At 36.5% G+C, this 22217-nt stretch overlaps 1 protein-coding gene across 6 annotated transcripts in view; it reads right to left on the bottom strand.

Annotated features, from left to right (window-relative positions):
• Positions 1-22217, bottom strand: part of RBMS3 (RNA binding motif single stranded interacting protein 3) — a 725792-nt gene that overhangs the window by 32894 nt on the left and 670681 nt on the right. For 4 of the 6 annotated variants that reach the window (XM_021678924.1, XM_021678927.1, XM_044920608.1 and 1 more), the window contains 2 exons: positions 17102-17212; positions 9203-9250 (listed from right to left, as the gene is read on the bottom strand). In XM_021678924.1, the coding sequence (XP_021534599.1) occupies positions 9203-9250; positions 17102-17212 (159 nt within the window). The remainder of the gene's footprint in view (positions 1-9202; positions 9251-17101; positions 17213-22217) is intronic. The other 2 variants (XM_021678925.1, XM_021678926.1) reach the window with 1 other exon arrangement.

The following is a 22217-nucleotide window of genomic DNA, read 5'->3' as shown; positions in this document are numbered from 1 at the left end:
GCCTACTTTGTGCCGTTGATTAAAAAGGGAACCATGTGCTTTCAGGACCAGATGTGCTGATTCCCGCACATGCAGTTAGCTTCCTTTAGTATAGATCCTCGTCTTGAAAATGCTCTCTTCCTCTGCTGCCATCACCCAGGTACTGCCCTTGGGGATGGTTGGGGTACCAAGTGACACTATGTCCCTGATGCTGTGGAATGCCCTAGGCCCATCGCTGCCACTCACTGAGGAGGATTCTGCTGTAAAGAGACAGCATTTTGGCTGCTGCCTCTCCACGTCTTGTGTGTGCTACATTACGCAGGGAAATTCGCTCTGACCCTGCCATAGAAGGGCAGTACTATCTCCAGCCCTCCCAGGCCTGCCTTTTGCAGTGTTAAGTCTTTAGACAAAACCAGGAAAGCTTGCCTTCACCTTGAGTGCAAAGCACTATACAGTACTCAGGCATGTGGTTACCCAGGCGGAAACAGAATAACTAGCTAGTAGTGACAAATCAAGAATGACTTCAGTGGACACCAATCAACCACAAGGGCCATGAGAATACCAGGCTAGGTGGTGTGACAAAGATGTAAAATATATTTTTACTACAAATCCGTTTGGATGACCTCTTACCTTTTCTATAGATTTCTAAAAGCACAGAATTCTAAAAGCCATCAAGAGGATATTAAACAGAATATATATTTAATTTTCCTGGTTGATAATCCCTCATTGCTGGTCCAAACAAATAAGTCCCAGGAAACCCAGAGATGATGAGTATGTGAGAAATTAAAAAAAAGGTACTCAGAGTTTTAATACTTCAGTACCACAAACAATTATGCTGTACACACTAAAATATTAAGAAATGGCTCTCTGTGTCTTTATCTCAACCTCTCCCACCTCTGCTTTTCTGATATTCTGTATGCCTTTCATGAAATAAAAAAACACAAAAATGCCAACTTTAAAATGAAATGTACTTCATGCTTATTTTGATGTCAGTATAGTATTTAACTTGGAATACTTGTGAAATGAATTGATTAGAGCAGGGGTGGGCAAACTATATAACCCATAGGCTAAATCCAGCTTGTTGCCATTTTTATAAATAAAGCTTTATTGGGATATAGCTATACTCATCCATTTATACACAGTCTGTGGCTGTTTTCACCCCTAAGGCAGAGTTGAGTCGTTATGATACACTCTATGGCTGTCAAAGCATAAAATATTTATAGTATGGACTTTTACATAAAAAACTTGCTGGATTAGAAGATAAGACAAAAATTTTGCATCCTTCTATCCCAACTCCCTCCATACGCACCCCTCCCCAAATTGGGCTAAATTAGTGATGTTTATATATCAGAACAGTCGATTGACTTAAGCTCCCTTTATTTATCGGTTACTTGAATAAAGCAATAAAACATTGTGGCCCCACAGGAAAAGTGTTTAAGGCTTTAGTTTTGTAATGTAGTGAACAATATAAATGCACTAGCAGGAACACAATGACAGCATGCACGTGCCTGTTTGTCAAATACTCATACAAAGTCTTTTCTGCAAACTGCTTTTATGATATCTGTCGCATGCTGTGTTACATAAGTCATTACAGCCCTGTGCTCTGTTGTTAGATTCCACGTTCTTTGAAGGAAATGGGTACATCTCTATTTTATACCATCTAGTCTTTGTTCCTTATAGCACTCTAGGAGCTCATGAATATTAGTTGAATGAGTGAATAATAAGTAAAACAAAGTCTCCCTTATTAGAATTTATTGAAAAGAAACAATCAATTAGTATATTTAAACAAATGAAGTTTTGTAATTAAAATAGATGCACAATATTTGAGCAAAGAAATGAGACCGATTTTCATGCATGGCTTGTAGGAACACATAACTCTGTCAGGTCTCTTACAGTAAATGCAATTTAATGGCTAATTGTTGTTAATTGGAGGTACTAATGGACCTAATTTTTAATTAAGAGATGGAAATCATTTGTAATTAGCTCATGGTATCCATGAAAACAAATTTTATTAGAGCTTGAAAAATGGTTTTGTTCTTTGAAATAGCTCAGATACGCCCCTGTCCCCAATTATGAGCTAGGTTTATAAAGTGATTCCCATTCAAGAAGAGGCAGTATACAGGTAGGCTTCAACCAAATCTTTGGTAGAGCATGACCAATTCCAAATTAATGCAATGCATTAATTTCTAATGCAAACTGATGTTACTGACTAACAAAGACAATGTGCAGCAAAAACTGCACATGATTTTAGCAGTGAATTTGGTCTTAATCCAGGCAAGTACCTCTGTGAAGGACTTCATTCTTATAGCATGACTCCCTGGCTAGAAATCTGACACTTAAGTTCATATTTGAACAAACTGAGTGTAACTCTATTGTGATTTACATATGCCTTTTCTGTGAAACCTCATTGTGAAGTTGCCCTGATAACGTTGACTACTTTCAACCTATTTTAGCTGGTGTGTAGAAAAGATATGACAGAAAATGCATATGTTCCAGAAGTTCTACAGATTCCTATCAATGAATTTTTTGGCTCCTTTTTATTTTTTTCCATTTTTCCCAAACACAGGTTCAAGTTTTGAACTCTAAGGTTTTTCGCAAAGAAGAATGAATTTTGGTTCTACTTTGGTTTCCTGTCCATAGTAGTCTTTTGCCTGATTTCTTGATGATGCCCTTCAGGGAAAGTCAGCTCAGAGCTCAGAGCTGAATCTGACACCAAATTATCAGTAGTTTTCCTTTGTTCCTCATAAAATCAAACTGTGAATAGAAAAAAAATGATGTTTTACTTGCCATTTTTTTCATTCAAATTTGCCTAAAATGGGAGTATCTTTTTAAAAAGTTATAACTGTTGGGGAAAAGAAACACTAACAAGAGAATAGGCTCCTGTGATTTTGCATGAAAATATACAGGGTAGTTCCAGCCTCTGTCTTCTGTCCCTGAAATAAGCTGGATGAGGTGCAGCAGAGACTTTGACAAGGAGAGATGAGTCCTGTGAAATAAATCTAGGACTACATTTCCCAAACTGTAGCCACTTTTTTCAGACATTGCCACTCTTGCCTCACCTGTATTCTTCCTGAATTGTTATTTTTTTAAAAAAATGTATTCACATTTTAACTATTTACCTTAAACCTTTCCTAAGCAAAGTATCCCTTAAGCTATGTGTTTGATGAGCTTATTCTATGTTATTCAAATTCACACTGAAGTAACTATACAGCTGCTAGAGTAAAAATAACGTTTGATCCCCTATACTCCTAAAATCATTGGAAGTATCATGGTGATACACAAATCATGCCCTGAAAAACACTGATCTGATACATGTTTCTGCCTTTAATTAGATCTATATTCCAAGTGTTCTGGAAAGAACTTCATTTTTAAAAATTCTTAGAGGAAGTCTTTAGTGTCTTTGTAATATGTTCCAGAAATATGTTCTATCCGTTCTATCAGTGATTGGCTGACATCTTATTAATGTCAGAAAACAAATAAAACAAAAAAAATTCAGACTTACAAAAATACCCACTTAAACAGCAGTCTCTTACATTTGTATTGCTTGATTTCTTTAACCTCTGTCACCTTCACCTCAAGTCCACCTTTGACCACCTGCTTTCATGACTTTGACTTTGCTAAGAAATGCTTCATTATCCATAATCTTTTTTTTTTAAAGATTTTATTTATTCATTTGAGACACAGAGATACACAGAGAGAGAGAGCATGAGCATGGGGAGAGGCAGAGGGAGAGGGAGAAGCAGGCTCCCCGCTGAGCCAGGAGCCCGACGTGGGGCTCAATCCCAGGATCCCGGGATCATGACCAGAGCTGAAGGCAGATGTTCAACCACCTGAGCCACCCGGGCGCCCCCATTATCCATAATCTTAAACCAAGTCTTCTCTTCTGACCATTTTGTATATCTCATCGAGACCTCTGTTCTCTATATTCCCTGTTTCTCCCTCTCTCACGTCCCTATGGCCCACTTTTCTCTTTCTGTTGATCTGGAAACTATGGTTTGTCACTCAATCACTCTCTTGCCAATACTGTCAGCACATACTGGCCTTTTTCTCACTCTAGTCAGTAAAACCTTAGCCCTGGATTAATCCACCTGTCTGCCTTCTTGGCTACTGATCACTACAGCAGAAAATCAAACATCTTCACAGATTGGCATCACAAAAATTCATAATCTTTAGCTTCTAATGGACCTCCCCTATTGCCCTTCAAACTTTCTACATATTGGTAGTTAGCTTTCTTACTCCACAGTTTTCCAAATCTCTGTTCTCCTTAAATCCTCTCCCATGCCATTTTCCACCTGCTCTCAGAAGATGCTACTAAATACTTCACATAAAAACAAATAGTATTTATCTCATAAATATACTTTAATATCCTATTCCTACATTTAAAGACTTATATACACTTATATCATGCCTTCCTCCTATCTTCCCACATTCCCACAAGAGATGTCTGCCTTCCTCAATGACCTAGTTATATCACTCATGCCCTTCATGAGTTACATCTTCAAACTTTAGAACACTTTCCTGGCTTCTTTCTGTCATGACCAAATATTTCCCATCTAAAAACATCTAAAAAAATCAGAACATCAATCAATTCCATTCTCCATTTGTTTTTAGTTCTATCTCGTCTATTCTTCCTCAAAGCCAAATCTGTTAGGTTTCTGGCACTTGCGGCATCTACTTCCATACAGCACATTCACTGTCTCTACCCTTCCCATCAAATTGACTAGTGACTCATATGTAACTAAATCCAATGGAAGGACTCATCTTACTGGAGAGTCCTCTCTTGAAATACGTTCTTGCTTTGGCTTCATTTGAAACCTCATAATCTTGGTTTTCCTTCTATGTCTATAGTTGTCTTTCCCAATCTTTATTTTGGGCTCTTTTTTCTGCCTATATGTTCAAGGATCTGCCTACTTCTCTTCATTCTAAGAACATTCTCTGGGTGACATGACTTAATTCCATGGTGATAACTCTAAAATTCATCTCTAGCTAGTAGCTGTCTTCTAAGTTCCAGACACACACATCCGAATATTTATTATTTCCATTTGGATGCCTCATAGACATCCGAAGCTCAACACATACAATACTGAACTTGGTCTCTTTCCCGCCAAACTTGATCCTCTGTCCTCTGGTTCAGATCTCAGCAAATGACACCTCAGGCCACTGAGTTGCTAGGACCTTAAGGAACTACCTCTAACTCTTCTCTATCCTTCTAACTCTATCAGTTAATACGTCATAAGTTTGTCAATACTGTGTTCTCACTTCCAGAGCTTGAACAAATGCCCACTTCATTTTGTGCTCGTGTTCTTGAGTTCTGGCCCCCTTTTCTAATTTTATGTCTCTTCAACACATTTACTACACTGTATCCAGGGTGGTCTGTCATGTCAGTCTCCAACTTAAAACCTTTTACTGTTTACTGCCATCAGGACAGACCTCAAGTAATCATATCTGTTGATTTTGCTCCAGCTTATTTCTCCGGGCTTATTTTCTCCGCTCCCCATCTCTTTTTATATGTCTCTGTGCCATTGGACCATTTATACTGCCCTGAATTTGCTATGTCCTGATACCCATGAGCTTTTGTATATGCTGCCATCTTGGTCTGAAACTTTCCTTCTCCAACTTATTTTTTACTTGGTTAATCCCCATGTCTCCTTATGTCTCCATTTAGAGGTTTCTTCCACTTTTTCTGACTTCTCTACTGTATGTTGATTTTTTTTTTCTTTTTGCCACCATAGCACCTTGTAACAAGAATAGTCATATATAGACTCTATAAATAGACATATATAGACTCTATAAATAGACATATATATACATATATATGTATATATATACGTTTATATGTATATATCTATATAGCTATATATATGTGTGTGTGTGTGTGTGTATATATAGTTGTTGCTAATAACACTTGAGCACTTATTTTATTCCGGGATCTGTTCTAAGTGGGCTGTGTATCTTTTTAAAAATATATTATTTATTTTATTTTAGACAAAGAGAGTGTGGGAGCACATGTGAGTTGGGAGAGGGGCAGAGGGAGAGGGCGAGAGAGTCTTAAGCAGGTTCTACACCCAGTGCGGAGCCCAACTCCGGGCTTGATCTCACAACCCTGAGAATTTTGACCTGAGCCGAAACCAAGAGTCAGATGTTTAACCAACTGAGTCACCCAGGTGCCCCATGGGCTAATATATCTTAACACCTCTAATACTCACAACAACCTTATGAGGTAATTATTATTATTTCCTCAGATAAGTAATATAAGCTACAGAGAAATTAAGTAAATTTCCCAAGTTTCTACAACTAGTGACATAAGTAGATTCTGAATTTAGGCACCTTACTGAAGGATTTACAATCTTAAACATCACATATTTGTCTACATAGAAATACTTTTGATACTGTGTCAGAATCACCTGTTTGTACCTGAATTCCTAATTAAACCCTAGGTTCTAAGAAGGAAGTTGTATCCCTAACACCAACACAAAGATGGCCACATAGTATGCTTCTGATAAATATTATTTGAATAAAAAAAAGAACAAAGTGACCTGTGACTCAAAGAGGAAAGAGTCTTTGCCTAAAATCAGCTTTACCCTGACCTAGTCTCAGTGTCTGTGTGTGACATTCCATCCCAAGAATGCCAAGTGACTTGCTACCATCTAATCACCCCATATATCTTTATCTCCAAGAGTTTACAATCCTGTCCCATTCCCCTCATGTACTTTACCCAGTCTTGTCCAGCTGCTAACGTCCTATTCATTCTTCCAAATCCCCATCAGAATTCACTTTATTCCTGATCTTCTTTTTAGATTCTAGATTCTTCTTTTTAGATTCTAGATTTTAGTTCCTTCATACTTTATACACTTAAACATCACAAACAATGACAACAACAACAATAACAACATTAAATGAGACCATGATATTTTTTACCCTTGTCTATTTTCTATTCATCTTTGTATCCCAAGTACTTGTGCGTAGTGCCTAGCACTCAGAAGGTGTTCAATAGGTGTTTGATGGGTTGACTGAATGATATTAGGTTGGGTTTGTCTCTGTAAATTACCAAACAGACATCTTGAACTCAGGTGCATTATGGCAGTTTAGTCAGCTCTGACACTGGCAAAGAATTGATTATTATTTGAGTTGTCCAATATGGGCATATTGGGGAATATGAGAAGAAATTGTTATAACACTTTTGCCCATTTTACTTTCCTGATTTGGTCAAGGGTTGGGCAAAGGATACACTATTTTTCAGAAGTCATTCAAGTTGTGCCCACAGGACAGTTAACACACTTTTGGAAGGTAAGTAGTCTATTTTCATTTAGCTGTAGACCAAAGATGCCAAAGGCGTCTATGCAAATTCATAATATGTCAAGCCACCAATCCAAACTTAAAGGGGGAAGGGACTGTGACACTCCTATCCTGCCTCCATCTTATTTTTTCTGTTACTTCTATATTAGTCCCTTCTTTTGTACTCTACAGCTGGGATATTAGCACTTTTTTTTATTCTAGTGATATCATACCTGGCTTTTCTAACTACACTATGTGATTCTTATTTTTTGTTCCTTAAGCACACACAAAATTGCTGGATTAAGTTTCTTCAAGCACTACTTTGATCAAGTCATTTCTCTGCTGAAGAACTTTCAGTGGTACCTGTCTGTCTATGGAATTAGGTGGGAGCTCCAAGCAGCGAGATGTCCTGCCTCATTTGATTTGTGTAAGAGCCCTACCTCTGGCTGATATCTAGCAAATGCTTTTGATGTTTCCTTGTTGTTCTTGTTCATTTGGTTCTTGAAAGTGAAATCACACAACCTAGTTGAAGGCAAGTTCCAATTTGTGTCTTTCACTATGATTAATATTGGTGAATTATCAAGAGTGGAAGCCACATATTAAACAAAGTCAAGACTGTATGCACTGAATAAAGTATCTTCCCTTCCCGGGCATCCCATATCCTAAATGAAATAGGCACATTAAGATACGACCGGTAATACACTTTGGGAAAGATAAGTGATATTTTAATTAATGACAACTTGTAGAGATCTTCAAGAGGACCAAAATGACTTCACAGCTGAAAGCTAACTGATTGTTTCTCAACTGAACTTTTAAGATGAGTATTCAGCCATGAGCATAATTAAACAAGTCCACAAGACGTGAGAAACGGATTACCCTTCAGATGCTGGGTCAGGCAAACCAGGTGGTCAAGAACACAGTGTTCTCTGCTTGAAAACCACCATTCAGTTGCCAGACTTTACTGCCCCTTGGGCTCTTTCATTCTATTTCTGGCCTTTGTCTCTTGCTCGGTCACACCAATGCCCTTCTTGGTTTAGATTTCATGTCCTCATCATCTAACACATCAAAGGATCAAAGAGTTCAAAGCTCCTCAGGCTGCCAGTATTTTATTTAGTTTAAAAAGTCAACAAGAATGAAAAATCGTGCCCATTTTCCTCTTTGCAAGAAAACAAAATTCAAAATTAAGGTGAAAGCACAGAAGATCTGTGCAGTTCAAAATAAAAACCAACCTCTTCACATACATATACACCTTACAAAGTGCACCACTGAATTTTATGAAACAATTTAAATGTTGCTAATTAAAATCCTCAAGATGCTAATGCATTCTCAAATCAATCTCTGCCACTTTGTTGTACAAATGGAACATTGGCAGCTTCTCTTTCAATATCCAAAATATCATTTGTGGAACAAATTTGAACTTTTGATTCATTCAACAAACAATTATATCAAGCACCTACTATGTGTCAGACACTATGCTGGGTGCTGAGCAAGCAAAATGGAATGACTTTCTGATTTCAAAAGAACTCTGGTCTCTAAAGCAGTGCTTCTCAAACTATTTTTTTTATTAATCTGTGCCCTCTTTTGGTAAACATAAATATCCTTCTCCCACTTCCCAGAAATTCTGATGAATCCTTCTCACACTGAGAATCACTGATACACAGAACATAGACTCTATTTTCTGTGTATTCTTCACAGACCAAATATCTTTGAGCTTTCACTTTTTATTTAAAAAACAACATACTTATTTTCCATACACAAAACTGGGTTGGAATAGTAAAGATACTTTTTTGAACCACATATGCTACCCTGCTGTCAATCCCAGAACTGAAATTCAAATTCCTGTACCCAGCCCTATTGAGAATCACTGCTTTAAAGAGTTTTAGAGAAAACCAGGCAACCTCCATCTTTCCCCTCCAATCAAATCTTAAAGGAATTAGAATTTTCCTACCTGACACAACAGCTGGTGGAGTATCATAATCCTGTCTTGGGACTGAATCTTTGAATGAAAAGAGCATGAGAAAGAATGCAATGAAGTACAAAAGAAAATAAAATAGAATCTTAGCTCTAAAACGTGGAAGTGCCCACTGTATGTCATATGGTTGCCTAAGCCCCCTGCCTTCAAACACTCAAGGCACTATGACCCCTGGTTGACAGTTAGTACAATGGTCCCCAATACTGCCACATGGTACATGTTGGGAGGCCCCCGTGTGACTTGTTGGAGCAATACATTCTATCCTAGGACGCTGGCATCTTCCTCAATCTGTCATCATTTTGGCCCCTACATGGGGGAATCACTGTGAAATTTTTACTCCCTCTGGCTGACGCACATGTTCTAAAAGGCAGCCCATCTGGAAGAAAAGAACTAAAGAACAAAAGAAAGAACTAAAATTTTAAAAGAGATAAATGAAAAATGTCCATATTCCCACACTCTATGGAGACTGATACATTTTTGAAACTAGAATTTCGTTAGTAATCACTCAGCCCTGGCTCTGATCTCAGTGGCTGTTGGACAAGGCCAAGGAGCTTTGTGGGCTGGAATGGTGAGAGCAGAGATAAATAGAACAGAGTCTACTCAACAGATGATTTCTGTCTTTTTCCAAAGTGTCATAGCCTTGGAAGTGGCAAATAGTAGAGAAAGGTTAATTTAAACTACATGGCATCCATTTCCAAATTTCAGGTTATGTGAAACCAAATATATCTGCTTTTTAAAAAGATGAAACTTTGGCTTAATACAATTCCTTTAGCCAAGGATCTTAAAAAGTAAAGTGGGACATGGCCTATGGCCCAAGGCCCCCCTTCTAAAAATGGAAAGTTCTCATCCAGCCCCAACTCCCCTTAGAGGGGCAAACTGTGTAAAAGGGACCAGATCTTGCTCACATTCAAATAAACTGCCAAAACATGATTAAATAGATGCTCTTCTATGACCCTTATTCTAGTCACATGACCATTATTCATTCCATTTTAAAAACAAAACCTCAAACTTCATTTTCCCACCTCCTTGTTAACTGAATTTGGACTATCACAAATTTCTCCATTTAATCTCCTTGCCCTAAAAGGACAATGTTAATCCCTCTCTCATGAGCAAATTGCATGTGAGAAGACAGATTAAAACTTGGACATTGCAAGGCACTTTGACCCAGCAAAACCCAACATGGATCAAAGATTCAAATGCAAATAAACCTTGGATATGAGTTATTTTGTGTCTCAAAACAGGCATGTGAATGTGAGTTAATTATAATCCCCAAATCTAGAATAAGTAGAATCATTTTTAAAGGACCTTCAAATATTTTATTAATAGTGGTAGTATTTCCTAGTACCTTTTAAAAAACTTCAATCACATATTATTACTACAAATCAAAAAAAAAAGTTGATTTTATGAGCATGTAACTAGTCATTTCCCAAGAATATATTTATAACATTTAAAAATAAATCATAAAAGTAAATCATGCTCATTGTTGAATACTTGCAGAATGCAGAAAAGTATAATGATTAAAATAGAAATTATCTCTAATCTCATCATCTGGAAATAACCACACTTATTTTGTATTTCTTACAGCCTTATTTCATCCATTTTTTTTTCATAGTTGATACTATATTTCCATATGTGCAAATTTACATCCTGCTGTTTTGATTTAAGATCCTAAATAATCCTTTTCCTATTTTAAACTCTTATAACTTCATGCCGCCTCACATTCTGGTTTATGAATGGATTATGATTTATTTGATCATTCTTCTTTATTAGACATTATAAAGAACACAGAGCGGGATATTTCTGAGGTCTAAAGGCTTTTCTATTATTTTAGAATATCTCCATAGAATACCTTCTCAAAACTATAACTGCGTGGTGAGTTGGCAGAGCTGTTTTGAAGTGTCTTGACTGCCCACCTTGAAATTCAACTGACATTTTTACAAATTTAGATTTCTATAATCACACTGTCAGTGATTAAGAATGTTTATTTCCTCACACCTTCATCAGCAATATGTTTTATTTTGATAACTTCATTTAATGGGTTATGTGTGTATGTCCATGTAAGTATTTGATTAAGTTGCTGTTTCCTTAATTACTTTTTTCATATGTTTTTTGGTATCCTGTTGCTCCTTTATTACCTATCTGTTCATGTTCTTCGTCATTTTATCTACTGGGGCTTTTGTACTCTGTTGCTAATGTATTTTAATTCATAATCCATTTTTTAAACAGCAAAAGCTTGATATTTGCAAATAAACTTTCATAATACTAGACTTTCACTTAATGCCTACTTATTTATTGTTTATAAGACTACTATCAAAGTTCATTTATCTTACACTAAGACTAAACAGATTTTTAAAAACTATTTCCTTTTACTTATATTTTCTTTCTTGTATCTGACCATTTTTAATTAATTGATACATTTTCCTGAAAGTATACTCATTACCATTTATGAATTTATAATACTAGGTCCTAATCCTGAGTCCACTTAACATCCTATGTTGCTTTTTATCACTGTCAATCTTAATACTCACATTCATAGCTAATACTTGAGGAAAGACAGTCTCTAGGCAAAATGAATAGTTCAGGATTTTCACCTGATACCGTTAGAATTTTACAGCAATAAAAATGGAATGATGTGACTGAAAAATGTAGAGAACCATGGTGAACAAATGGACTACAATTAGAAAATTATCTTTGTGTGTGGCTATGGTTACACCATGGGACTCCAATGATGTCACAAATCACCAGTGGATTCAAGAGTACAAACAGATCTGCAGATAATGAGCCTACAGAACAAAAACTTTTTATTTCTTTGAACAGATTCTGGTGACATTGTAAGCCACTGGTGGCCACCAACTGAACAAATGAAAAGGAGATAAGAAACTTGTAAAACAAGATTGTCGTGCAATTTGGAGGTTCTCATAACACAGTAAAATCCCCAGTGGTTTCTGCTAAAGCTTACAGTGGAGTGATAAGAAATTATGGATAACAGTGCTTTGGTTCTATAGAGGGAATCCTGTAACAAAAAAAAAAAAGAAAAAAGAAAATAAACAAAAGCAGAAAAGCTAGAAAATTCTTCAAGGTCAGCAGAGTCCTGGGATAAAATTATACTGCTTCCTTAAAATTCATTGCTCCTAAGGCCTACATTTTCTGTCCAGTTTAAAAATGGGCAAAGAATTCAACAATAAACATTTGAGGTGACAAATGGTAGACAAAGGTTAGTCAAACTACATGGTACCCATTTCAAAATTTAGAGTTATGGGGGATCAAATATATTTAATTTTATGACGATAAAAAAGAGGCTTTGGCTTAATATACTTCTTGATCCCAGGGATCTCAGAAAGAAAAGTGGGACATGACCTGTGGCCTCAGGCCCGCTTTCTAGAAATGGGAAATTCTAATCTGGCTCCAACCCCCATCAACCCTGATCCCTGCCTACTGGATTATTTACTGGATCTTTCTCTGCCCTGCCCTTGGGACCTATCTGTTTCTGGCATTAAGGTTCCTGTCCTAGTCTAGAGTTGTCACTGCTCACACCTTGTCTTGCAGAGTTTCTGGGAGCTCAGACATCTGAAAGGCTCTGAGAAGTTACAGCTAGGAGAGAAACATGGTCAGATAATTTTAGATTGACTGGCTGTGGCAACATGGTAGAAAATGGATTGGAGCAAGCTAAGGGCAGTTAGGAGACTATTACAATTAATCAAATGAGGCCCAGGGTAGAGACTCTAGAAATGTGGAGGAAGGGATGTATTTGACAAATGTCTATGGGACAGAACTGGTGGATCTTGAATAGTTGCATCTGTTGGTGAGGGAAAAGGAAAGAGTCAAGATTGAGTCCTAAGTGTAACATTTGACTGCCTGGGCAAATGGTCATGGGATTAGCTGGAGAAGAAATAAGGAGCAGAAACACATAAGAGGAAGAGGGTCCGTGGAAAGGAAGTTCGGGGAAACTCATGAGGTTAGTTTGGGTTGTACTGACTTTGAAATGTTGGAAGGAGATTTACATGGAGCTATTTAGCAAGTTGTTGGTTAAGTGATTTTAAAAGTCTAAGATGAGGTTAGCATTGAGGACTCAGATTTAGGAGTCTTCAGCATTTCTAGAAGGCAGAGTTCAAAACCATGAAAGTGGATGAGGTTGCTTAAGGAAATCTTATATGAATGAGAAGTTAAAAATGAAACCCTGGCTCAGCAGGCTGTAGAAGCAAAGAAGAAGCAATGGCCAGAGACATCAGAGGAGAACCAGGAAAACCTTGGGCAGGAGTCACAAACTGAGAGCACTTAGGACAAACTGGGTCTGATATTCAAATACAGGGAGATTGCCCATTAAAATGCAAATACTTAGCTTAGCTTAAAAAAATTGGAAGGTGAGGCCACCTTGGGTCAGTATGCCCATGTAGCAATAGCTGTCTGGAGTTCAGCCATGGCTGCCCTCCTTAGACAAGGCTGCCAAGGTACCCCCTCTCCCTATGACTGATTCATCTCATACTCAGGCAGAGCTGTTACTATTATTGCATGAAAATATCTCTCATTTAAAATATAATCTCCAATATTATGTGTATTAATATTACATGACTATGTTTGTGACATGATAAATGTAGACCAAATCTGATATATTTCCAGGGTGTTTTGCTTGACCTTCATCAGCTTTATTCATTAATGTGACTTAGCCGGCTTCTCTGGACTTTTGGGTTTACCATCCTGCAAGAGTTAGAAGCTAAGGAAGTAGAAACTTGAAAGAAATAAGTTATGCCAAATGAAACAGAGTGGGCCGGAGACTTGTACTATGGCCTTGATAATGTTCTACATCCTTTCTGGAGACCTGGACTGAATGGCCACATTGTGAAGCCACTTGAGGTAGAGGGATAAAGGCGGCTCATTTGATAAGCATCTAGTGGGTGTCGCACACTATTTTAGGTATGTTACACATGTCATTCCATTTAACACAACACCACTGGGATGTACGTATTATTTTCCCCCTTGGTAAAAGAGGAAATCAAAGTTCAGAGAGGTTAAGTAACCTAACACACATAGCTAGTAAGGGACAGAGCCCAGCTTTGAACTCAAGTTTAATTCTAATGCCCACTGTTCTTTCCATGATACCAAGCCACCTTCCCAGCAATAGATAAAGCAACAGAAAAGATTCAGTAAGGTGGAGAAATTTGATTAAAAGAATCCATTTCAATTGCATAATAGCCACTACACATGCCAATCAAAAGTTCAGATAAAAGGAATCTATGATGGCATATCAAAGTGTAAGAGTGACAGTTTGAGAAAAAAAGTATAGCCATATTCTGGACACCACTAAACATCAACAAAGTAATAGTGTTCTCTCTCCAGCTTTCCGGAAACTTATGGAATTTTAACCCTTGGCAAAACATCAATTTACACAAAACTTATGATGTGCCTAGGCATTATTTAGTATAAATGTGAAGCAGGAAAAGAATGAAAAAAAATTAGAAGAAATTTGGTGTTAAAAAGAAGCCACCTGCTTAAAACTCTCTAAGAAAGGGAGGGAGTATATATCATTATTTAGTAATTTGGCTATTATTAGCTGGGTAAAAATTATGATCTCATATGTGTTCTTGTTGAAAATGCTCAAATACTAATCATAATATATGTTATTGAATCAGCAACTATTGTAATTCTGATTTTATTCTATATATTTTAGCTTATTTTTCAATTCTCTAAAGGATTCAGTCATATTCTTAATTAACTTAGCTCTTATATTTTTTTTGTAGTTGGCAAATCTGAATTTCAGCAAGTTAGCTGGTTTTGCTTTTGATTCAACTAAGTAGGATTTATCAAGTGTTTCTTTCTATACTTTGTATTATAACTCACTCTTTTCTCAGAGTCTAGATTGTCGTTCAATACAGTAAGATTGCATTATTTCACTTGTTCAGAATTTATCATCTTTTAAGGAGAGAAAGGCTGATATGAAGGGAAATCAACACTGTGGACAAGAGAAAATTCAATTTCTCCCAGTGAACGTGGGAATTGCTTTGTTAGTAAATGAGCAAAGTGACTAAATGTTTATGGAAATTACATGACTATGTTTGTGACATGAATAAATATAGACCAAATTTGATGATATATTTCCAGGGTTTATTAGTCATAGTCAAGGTTGGCCCCTGACTTGTGAATGACCTGGGAATGACATATTAGCTGAAATGGGTAAGCATCTGGGAAAAGAAAACCAGGCTCAGATGTATTGTTACAAGGTCTAGATTTGCAGGTGTGTACATAAAGACACCTTTCCATACACATTCCTAAAAATTATCTCCCTGATGAAGATTAGCTGTACCACAGTGTAGAGTTAAATGTAGTCTTACACATGACTTGAAAGTCTAGGTCAGAGACCTAAGAAATTATGTGATCCAGCCCCTGCCTTCAGACAGGTAAGGTATCATCAACTGTTTTTTTTAAGTTCAGCAACTGAGGTCTTCAGGTAGGTACTTTGTTTTAATAAAACTAAATCCCTTTATTGAAACAATGTGACTCTTTCCATTAGGCAGATGGATTTTCTTCCTATTTAGAGCAGATTTTTGTGGCCTCAGTGGACATGTCAGAAACTTCTTATATTCCAAAAAGCCTATGAGTCAATACATTTATGTGGCAAGCAAGCCACTGCTTTAAGGTAAAATTTCTTATATAGAGCTAGTGTCCATAGTGTACATAGATATTTGGAGATGATGCCAGCATACCTGTGAGGAATCACAGAAGTGCTGACTATGAGACATATAGGCTTAAAGTCATAGAGGTGGATAGTCAAAGGGCCCCCATATAGCATTACACTCAATACTCAACCAGATAGAGAGGGAAACAGACTGGAAGAGATTATTTTCCCAAAGACAGAGTGAAAGAACAGTGCTCAATCAAGATTTGAGTTTAGTACTCCCAAATCCTAGTCCAGTGCTCTTTCTGTAATAATTAAGCTGTCTCACTCAGAAAAAATGATTTTTTAAAAAATTTCTACATCTTTAAAAATGAATCTGCACTAACATTTGTAAAAAAAAAAAAAAAAAAAAAAAAACCTGTTACCATAGCGTCACATGAAAGACTGGCTTTGATTTTGATGTTTTTCATTGTTATCTATACTGATGATGAACAAAATTATAGTATTCCAGGTTGTATTAGACATTTGCCCTCTTAACCATTTAGGGAATTGTCTTTGAATAGACTTTTAAAAATAAAATAAAATTCTGTTAATGATGCGAAATGGTTGCTATAAATCAATGTTGTAATAAGCATTTTTTATATATTTTTGTTCCCTGAGGAAAAATAATGGCTTGTCAAAAATACCTATCAAAAAACATCAATTACACTAGATTCCTTTCTTTTTTCAACAACATCTGTCTACATATTCAAAACAAAGATGAAAAGAACTGGATTATGTCAGGTTCTCAATTACTTTTTTTGATTTAAACATTGAAAGTAAATAACAAGCTCTATGTATTAGTCAGAGTCAAGGTTGGCCTGACTTGTGAATGACCTGGGAATGATACATTAGCTGAAGTGGGTAAGCATGTGGGGAAAAGAAAACCAGGCTCAGATGTATTATGTTACAAGTTCTAGATTTGCAGGTGCATACATAGACACCTTTCCATAAACAGGTATTATACCTGGTACATTGTGTCATTTGAACAAGAAGTAACTCAAATTTAAATGCAATACAGCGGAAACTTCAGCCTTGTCAATGTGAGTAAATGTGCCCCAATACTGAATATGCATGTACAATGCAGCTTATTCCACTGGAACCTGAAACATGTGTTAGTCAATGGCACAGGGCCAGCTTTGCTATTAATGCAAGTAAAAACAGAGAGCATTGCATCTTATTGAGGCAGTCCAAGAAAACAAAGCAAAACCAACTCTTCAACTCACCGTTCCTGTTGTGCCCAATGAAAGATGATTCATCTGTTGTGTCAGGGGGCCCATCATGTTTGCTGGCTGCATTGACATAGGATGGTCCATTGTTGGCGTAATCACAGCACCCTACAAGCACACACAATGTCCATCTGAAAACAGGTTCCACAAGGAAGGAAACTTTTAAAAACAATAAACACAGTGAACTATCTTAACATCAAATGTGTTTATTTTTTAATGAAAAAGCTAAGTTCAATCATGTATGATTTTTTACATCCACCCATGCCATTTTGTCCTTATCTAAATAGAGAGCATTAATGACTTCGTTTCCTCTGATGTGATTTATCTATGTTGTGTCTAAAGTGCTTATCATTTATAATTCCAATATTCAATATAGAATGCATTCCAAGATATCATATATATATATATATATCTCCTCTTTCATTGTTCTAAATACAAACTCTAACTGAAAAATACTAACACTATGGAAATTATCTAGTTTTTCTCAATATTGAATAAGACTTTTTTGGCTTATGCCTTAATCCATGATTTATATGGATAATTATTGATCATTTCAATATCTACCACCAGAGGAAGAATGGTGGCCCAGGTGGTTTCTTGACTGGATCTTTTTGAAGGACAGAGTAAAATCTAATATAAATGATATAAAAATCAGACTTACTATTTTCCATGTTTTTTCCTCCTAATCTTTTGACCTACTTTCTTTCTATCTGTGCTTTTGAACAAGACAGAATACTGAACTCTGTTAAATGCTGGTCAAATGCAACACTGCTAAAATATTACCAAAAAAAAAAAAAAGTCAAGTTTTCAGTGGGTATTAAGAAAGACCTACTTCTAGAATATGCTCTTTGATTTATTAGAACTGTTGGGAATGGAAAAAGTAATAGGCATTTAAAAAAAAACTTCTGTTCATGTACAAAGTTTCACATAGCTAGTGAAGCAAAGGGCAAGCGCTTCCTTTTCCTCTCTCCTACTTATTCTACCTTAATTGACTAGCTGAGAGAATGGAACAATTTTTTTTTAATTGAAAAGCTAGGGTGGATAGAATCTTTGAGATTATTGAAATTTCAATGCTTTATTTTAAAGATGATCATACATGTAGAAGCTCATGATATCACAACTCATTTAAATACCCACTGGTAATAAAATGATGATGTATCTGAATGCTATTTTTGTCTGTAAACATTTTTCTCACTGTGTGACTTTTTCCCCATATATGTGAACATTTTGAAGAAATAAAACTAGGACAGATTCATGTAGATGGCAGGATCTCAGCACCCAAACTACCCATAAGCAAATGTTTCTTAGAATGTTTTGCTCAGGATGATCAATTCCTCTGGTATTATCCAAATCTGATTTCCTGACTGTATCTGTTAAAAAAAAAAAAAAGATCAGGCTTTCATTCATCCTTCCTTGTGGGCTCCTCCTCATTAATATGGAGGGAGAATAAAAATTGAGTCAAATATTTGGAAATGCTTGATTTTCAGAGCCAACATTGTTTGCAAGGAGATTTGTGCTTTTGAGCTAGAATCAATCAGAAAAACAAAAATATATATATATATGTTATTTTAAAAGTCTGTAGCTTATAAATATACATAGCTGTGCATTAGTGTTGTTTTAATTTCTTGATGTGTCCATGAATTGTCATTCATCAGTATACTTCTTGAATTAGAAACATGATAAGATAAGCTTTTACCTAATTATAATTCAGAGACATATCATTTTCTTTTCCTGCTGCCTGAATTTCTTTAAACAAAACCACCTTAACTTTTTCCTTTAAAAAAAAAAAAACAAAAACAGCTTCTGTCCTTTATTTCCGGCATTTGTTGTGCCAGACCAAGAGTAAACACTTTAAAGAGAACTGGGTCCTTCTTAAAGCACTTAGGGATAAACTACAGAAAAACCTCAGAGTTAAGACGGAAGTCCTGAAGCTTTTTTTTTTTTCAACCAAGAAGTGGCACTTTCACAACATTCTAATCCTTAGCAGGTGCAAGACTTCAATACTGTTCCTGAACTTGAAACTTAGACTACCTTCTTAGAATATTGCCCCTAGAAATTCCAACAGCTAAACTGTCACAATCCCGGAAACCCTCCTATTGTAATCAACCTGCTCTAGCTACATAAAGGATTGCTCGTCATAAATCAGAAATAAAGACCAAATTGTGTTTGGTAGAAAAAACTTTCTTCTCAGTGCCCTAGAGGTGACCTCATTCTCCAGTGGTGCAAGAGGTAGACTTCAGTCTTTGTTTGGGAGGCAATATGCAAATGAGATATGTGAGCATATGACAGATGAATCAAAATCCATGCATGATAAGAATAGAAGGATTGAATGCCGGCATTTGGAATTAATTTAGGAAGGATTGTTTGGTCTCTTTACAGAATCCTTTCTCAGAAAGTGTTTGGGGACTCATTTGATTACAGATGACACAGAGGGAGTGCTGCTTCTGTGGATAAACCAGAAACTGACAATCAAAGGGAAGAGTAGGAAGGGGGTTGTCATAATTTGGAATTGTAAATAGCAGCAGTAGGCATAAAGTGGAAAACAATGAAGGGAAACATTCCTTTCTGTTCACCAGGCCACTTACTGCAAATAAATGAACAATAAAATAAGGATTCTTGGGGGAGGACAGAGCCACTGTCTCTGCTTCTTCGTGTTCAATGAAGAAAGAATTCCCGCAAAGTATTAAGAACATAAATTCCTTAATAGTTTCAAGGGAAGAAAGAAATTTACAATCAGTGAATAAATTGGAAGTTGTAGACAGGAACCCCCCAGAGAGGCACATCTTCTTGATGATACTTGATCGGGGACAGACAACTTAGAGAGTTTGAAGTGCAGGTTATCTACAACAAAGATTGGTGTTTGTCAACCACTTCGCTCATCAAAGATTAATTCTCCTCTGTGTTGTGTAGGACATTAAAAAACAAAACAAGGAAAAGAGAAAAGACAAAAAAAAGAACAAAAAAGGAAAAAAATAAACCTGTGATTCATAAGGCAAAACTAGTGCCCCCAACCATGACTGTGCCTAATTAAATATACTGTCACATCTATTCCTATCCAATGCATTTTAGCCATAGATTGAAGAGGGTTTTGTGACAGATGTTGCCAACACATTAAGGGTAATTTCATTTACTCCAAATGTACAGAATGTGCTGTCTGACAGAGTTCACTTGGCAAATGGCAAAGTAAGAGGAAACAGATTTTTCATTTTAGCATCTCCGGATGTCTGGGTTTGTTCAATATTTAAGTTGCAGAGAAAAATACTGTAACATGCTGTAATTCCACTAAAAAACACAATGACCAAACAGCTGATGGGAATGTCTGGTCTATTTTAGCCACTGACTCTGCAAAAACAAAGCTGTTCACACTCAAGAGATATGGGGTGGATCTGGTCACCCTAGTTCTGAAATAAACAATTTCAACAGTAATTTGGACAAAGTTTCCAAAGATCATTGATGTAGAGTAAACATCTCTGAACTGAAGCCAAAAAAGCATCTGTGTTGTTGACCCCCTACCAGTATTTTAAAGAGATTTTAAGTCTTGGAGAGTTCATCAGTATTTTAATTTTCCAACTGAAATAAGGATCATTGGCAAATAAATCAGGGGAAACATGTAGAAGTTCTCTCCTACCAAGAGCACACATGGTGGGCTGAGAACCTGTATTAAGGCCAGGACATGTACTACAATGAGAAGAATTGCCTGTACGAATATTCCTGTGAGTGTGAGTATTCTAGACCAGTGTCACCTCAAGTACTACCTGTGGACCAGCAGCAGTGACAGACCAAGAATTGGAATTAGCATCCCTGAGCTTTGGGTCTCGAAATCTGTGTTTCCACAAGCTCTCCACTTGATTCTGGTGTCCCCTGAAGTGTGAGAAGACTGCTCTTGCCTATAAACCGCTATTGTATAGGCCAATGTCACAGATACAATGTCTTAGATACAAAAACTTGGTTTTGTTTTTTTTATACCATATCTCAATTATTTGTTTTAAACCAGGCTGGTGATAGGGCATGATTAGAGCAATAATCACATTATATCTTGTTTAAAAATGCAAAAAGGTCAAGCCTGCATTTTTGATCAGCTGAAATGGGATGATTGTCTGAATAATTCAGGCCTAAGCCTGATGACCTGACATGCTTCCATTTGACCAGTGTGGCTTATGCTGTAGCATATTTGAGAATCCCTCCTATTTGGAATCTTACTAAGGCTTAAATGTGAAATCATAAGAATGTAAAAGGTAAGAAAATTATTTGGATAATACAAGTGGAAAAAAAACAGAAATTTCACTCTCTTTTTTCCTTTTCTCATATCTAGATGCCTCAGGTCAAAATGTTTGTGGCCCATACTAAACTCTTTTCCTACAGTGACTTACGCAAAACTACAGGACTTTTTCATAGTAATCGTTCAACACAACTTAAAAAAAAAACCACGGTTTAAAATCATTGATCTTTGTTCTCATCTGTATGTTTTCTGCTTCTCTGTCAGTTTTTAATATTTCTAGAATAAATGTCTAGTTGAGCTTGTGTACACCAGACTATTTTTAGCACATGTAAAACACAGTGCAAAGAATGATAGGAGCTCACAAGGAAGCTAGTTAGTGTCAATGATTTTCCCATAGCAACAATGATTTCATAATAGAAATGGCATAAAGGTGTATCGTTTATGGGGCGCCTGGGTGGCTCAGTTGGTTAAGCGACTGCCTTCGGCTCAGGTCATGATCCCGGAGTCCTGGGATCGAGTCCCACATCGGGCTCCCGGCTCAGCGGGGAGCCTGCTTCTCCCTCAGACCCTCTCCCCTCTCATGCTGTTTCTCTCTCTCTCTTTCTCTCAAATAAATAAATAAATAAAATCTTAAAAAAAAAAAAAAAGGTGTATCGTTTAACTTGGGGAAGTGCTACCCAAACACAATGTCCTGAAATATTAATGTGCAACATTCCTGTAGTATATGTAGAGATGTTTAATTTTTTTCAATTTGTAGATGTTGGCATGTTTTTTATTGTTGTTTTCTTTCCTTCTCTTCCTTTCTTTCTCTTTCTTTCTTTCTTTCTTTCTCTTTCTTTCTTTCTTTCTTTCTTTCTTTCTTTCTTTCTTTCTTTCTTTCTTTCTTTCTTTCTT

Source organism: Neomonachus schauinslandi, chromosome 1 (genome assembly GCF_002201575.2).
Source record: "Neomonachus schauinslandi chromosome 1, ASM220157v2, whole genome shotgun sequence".
NCBI lineage: Eukaryota > Metazoa > Chordata > Mammalia > Carnivora > Phocidae > Neomonachus > Neomonachus schauinslandi.
Note: the sequence above shows the minus strand (reverse complement) of the source record. Positions and strands in the feature narration are given on the sequence as shown.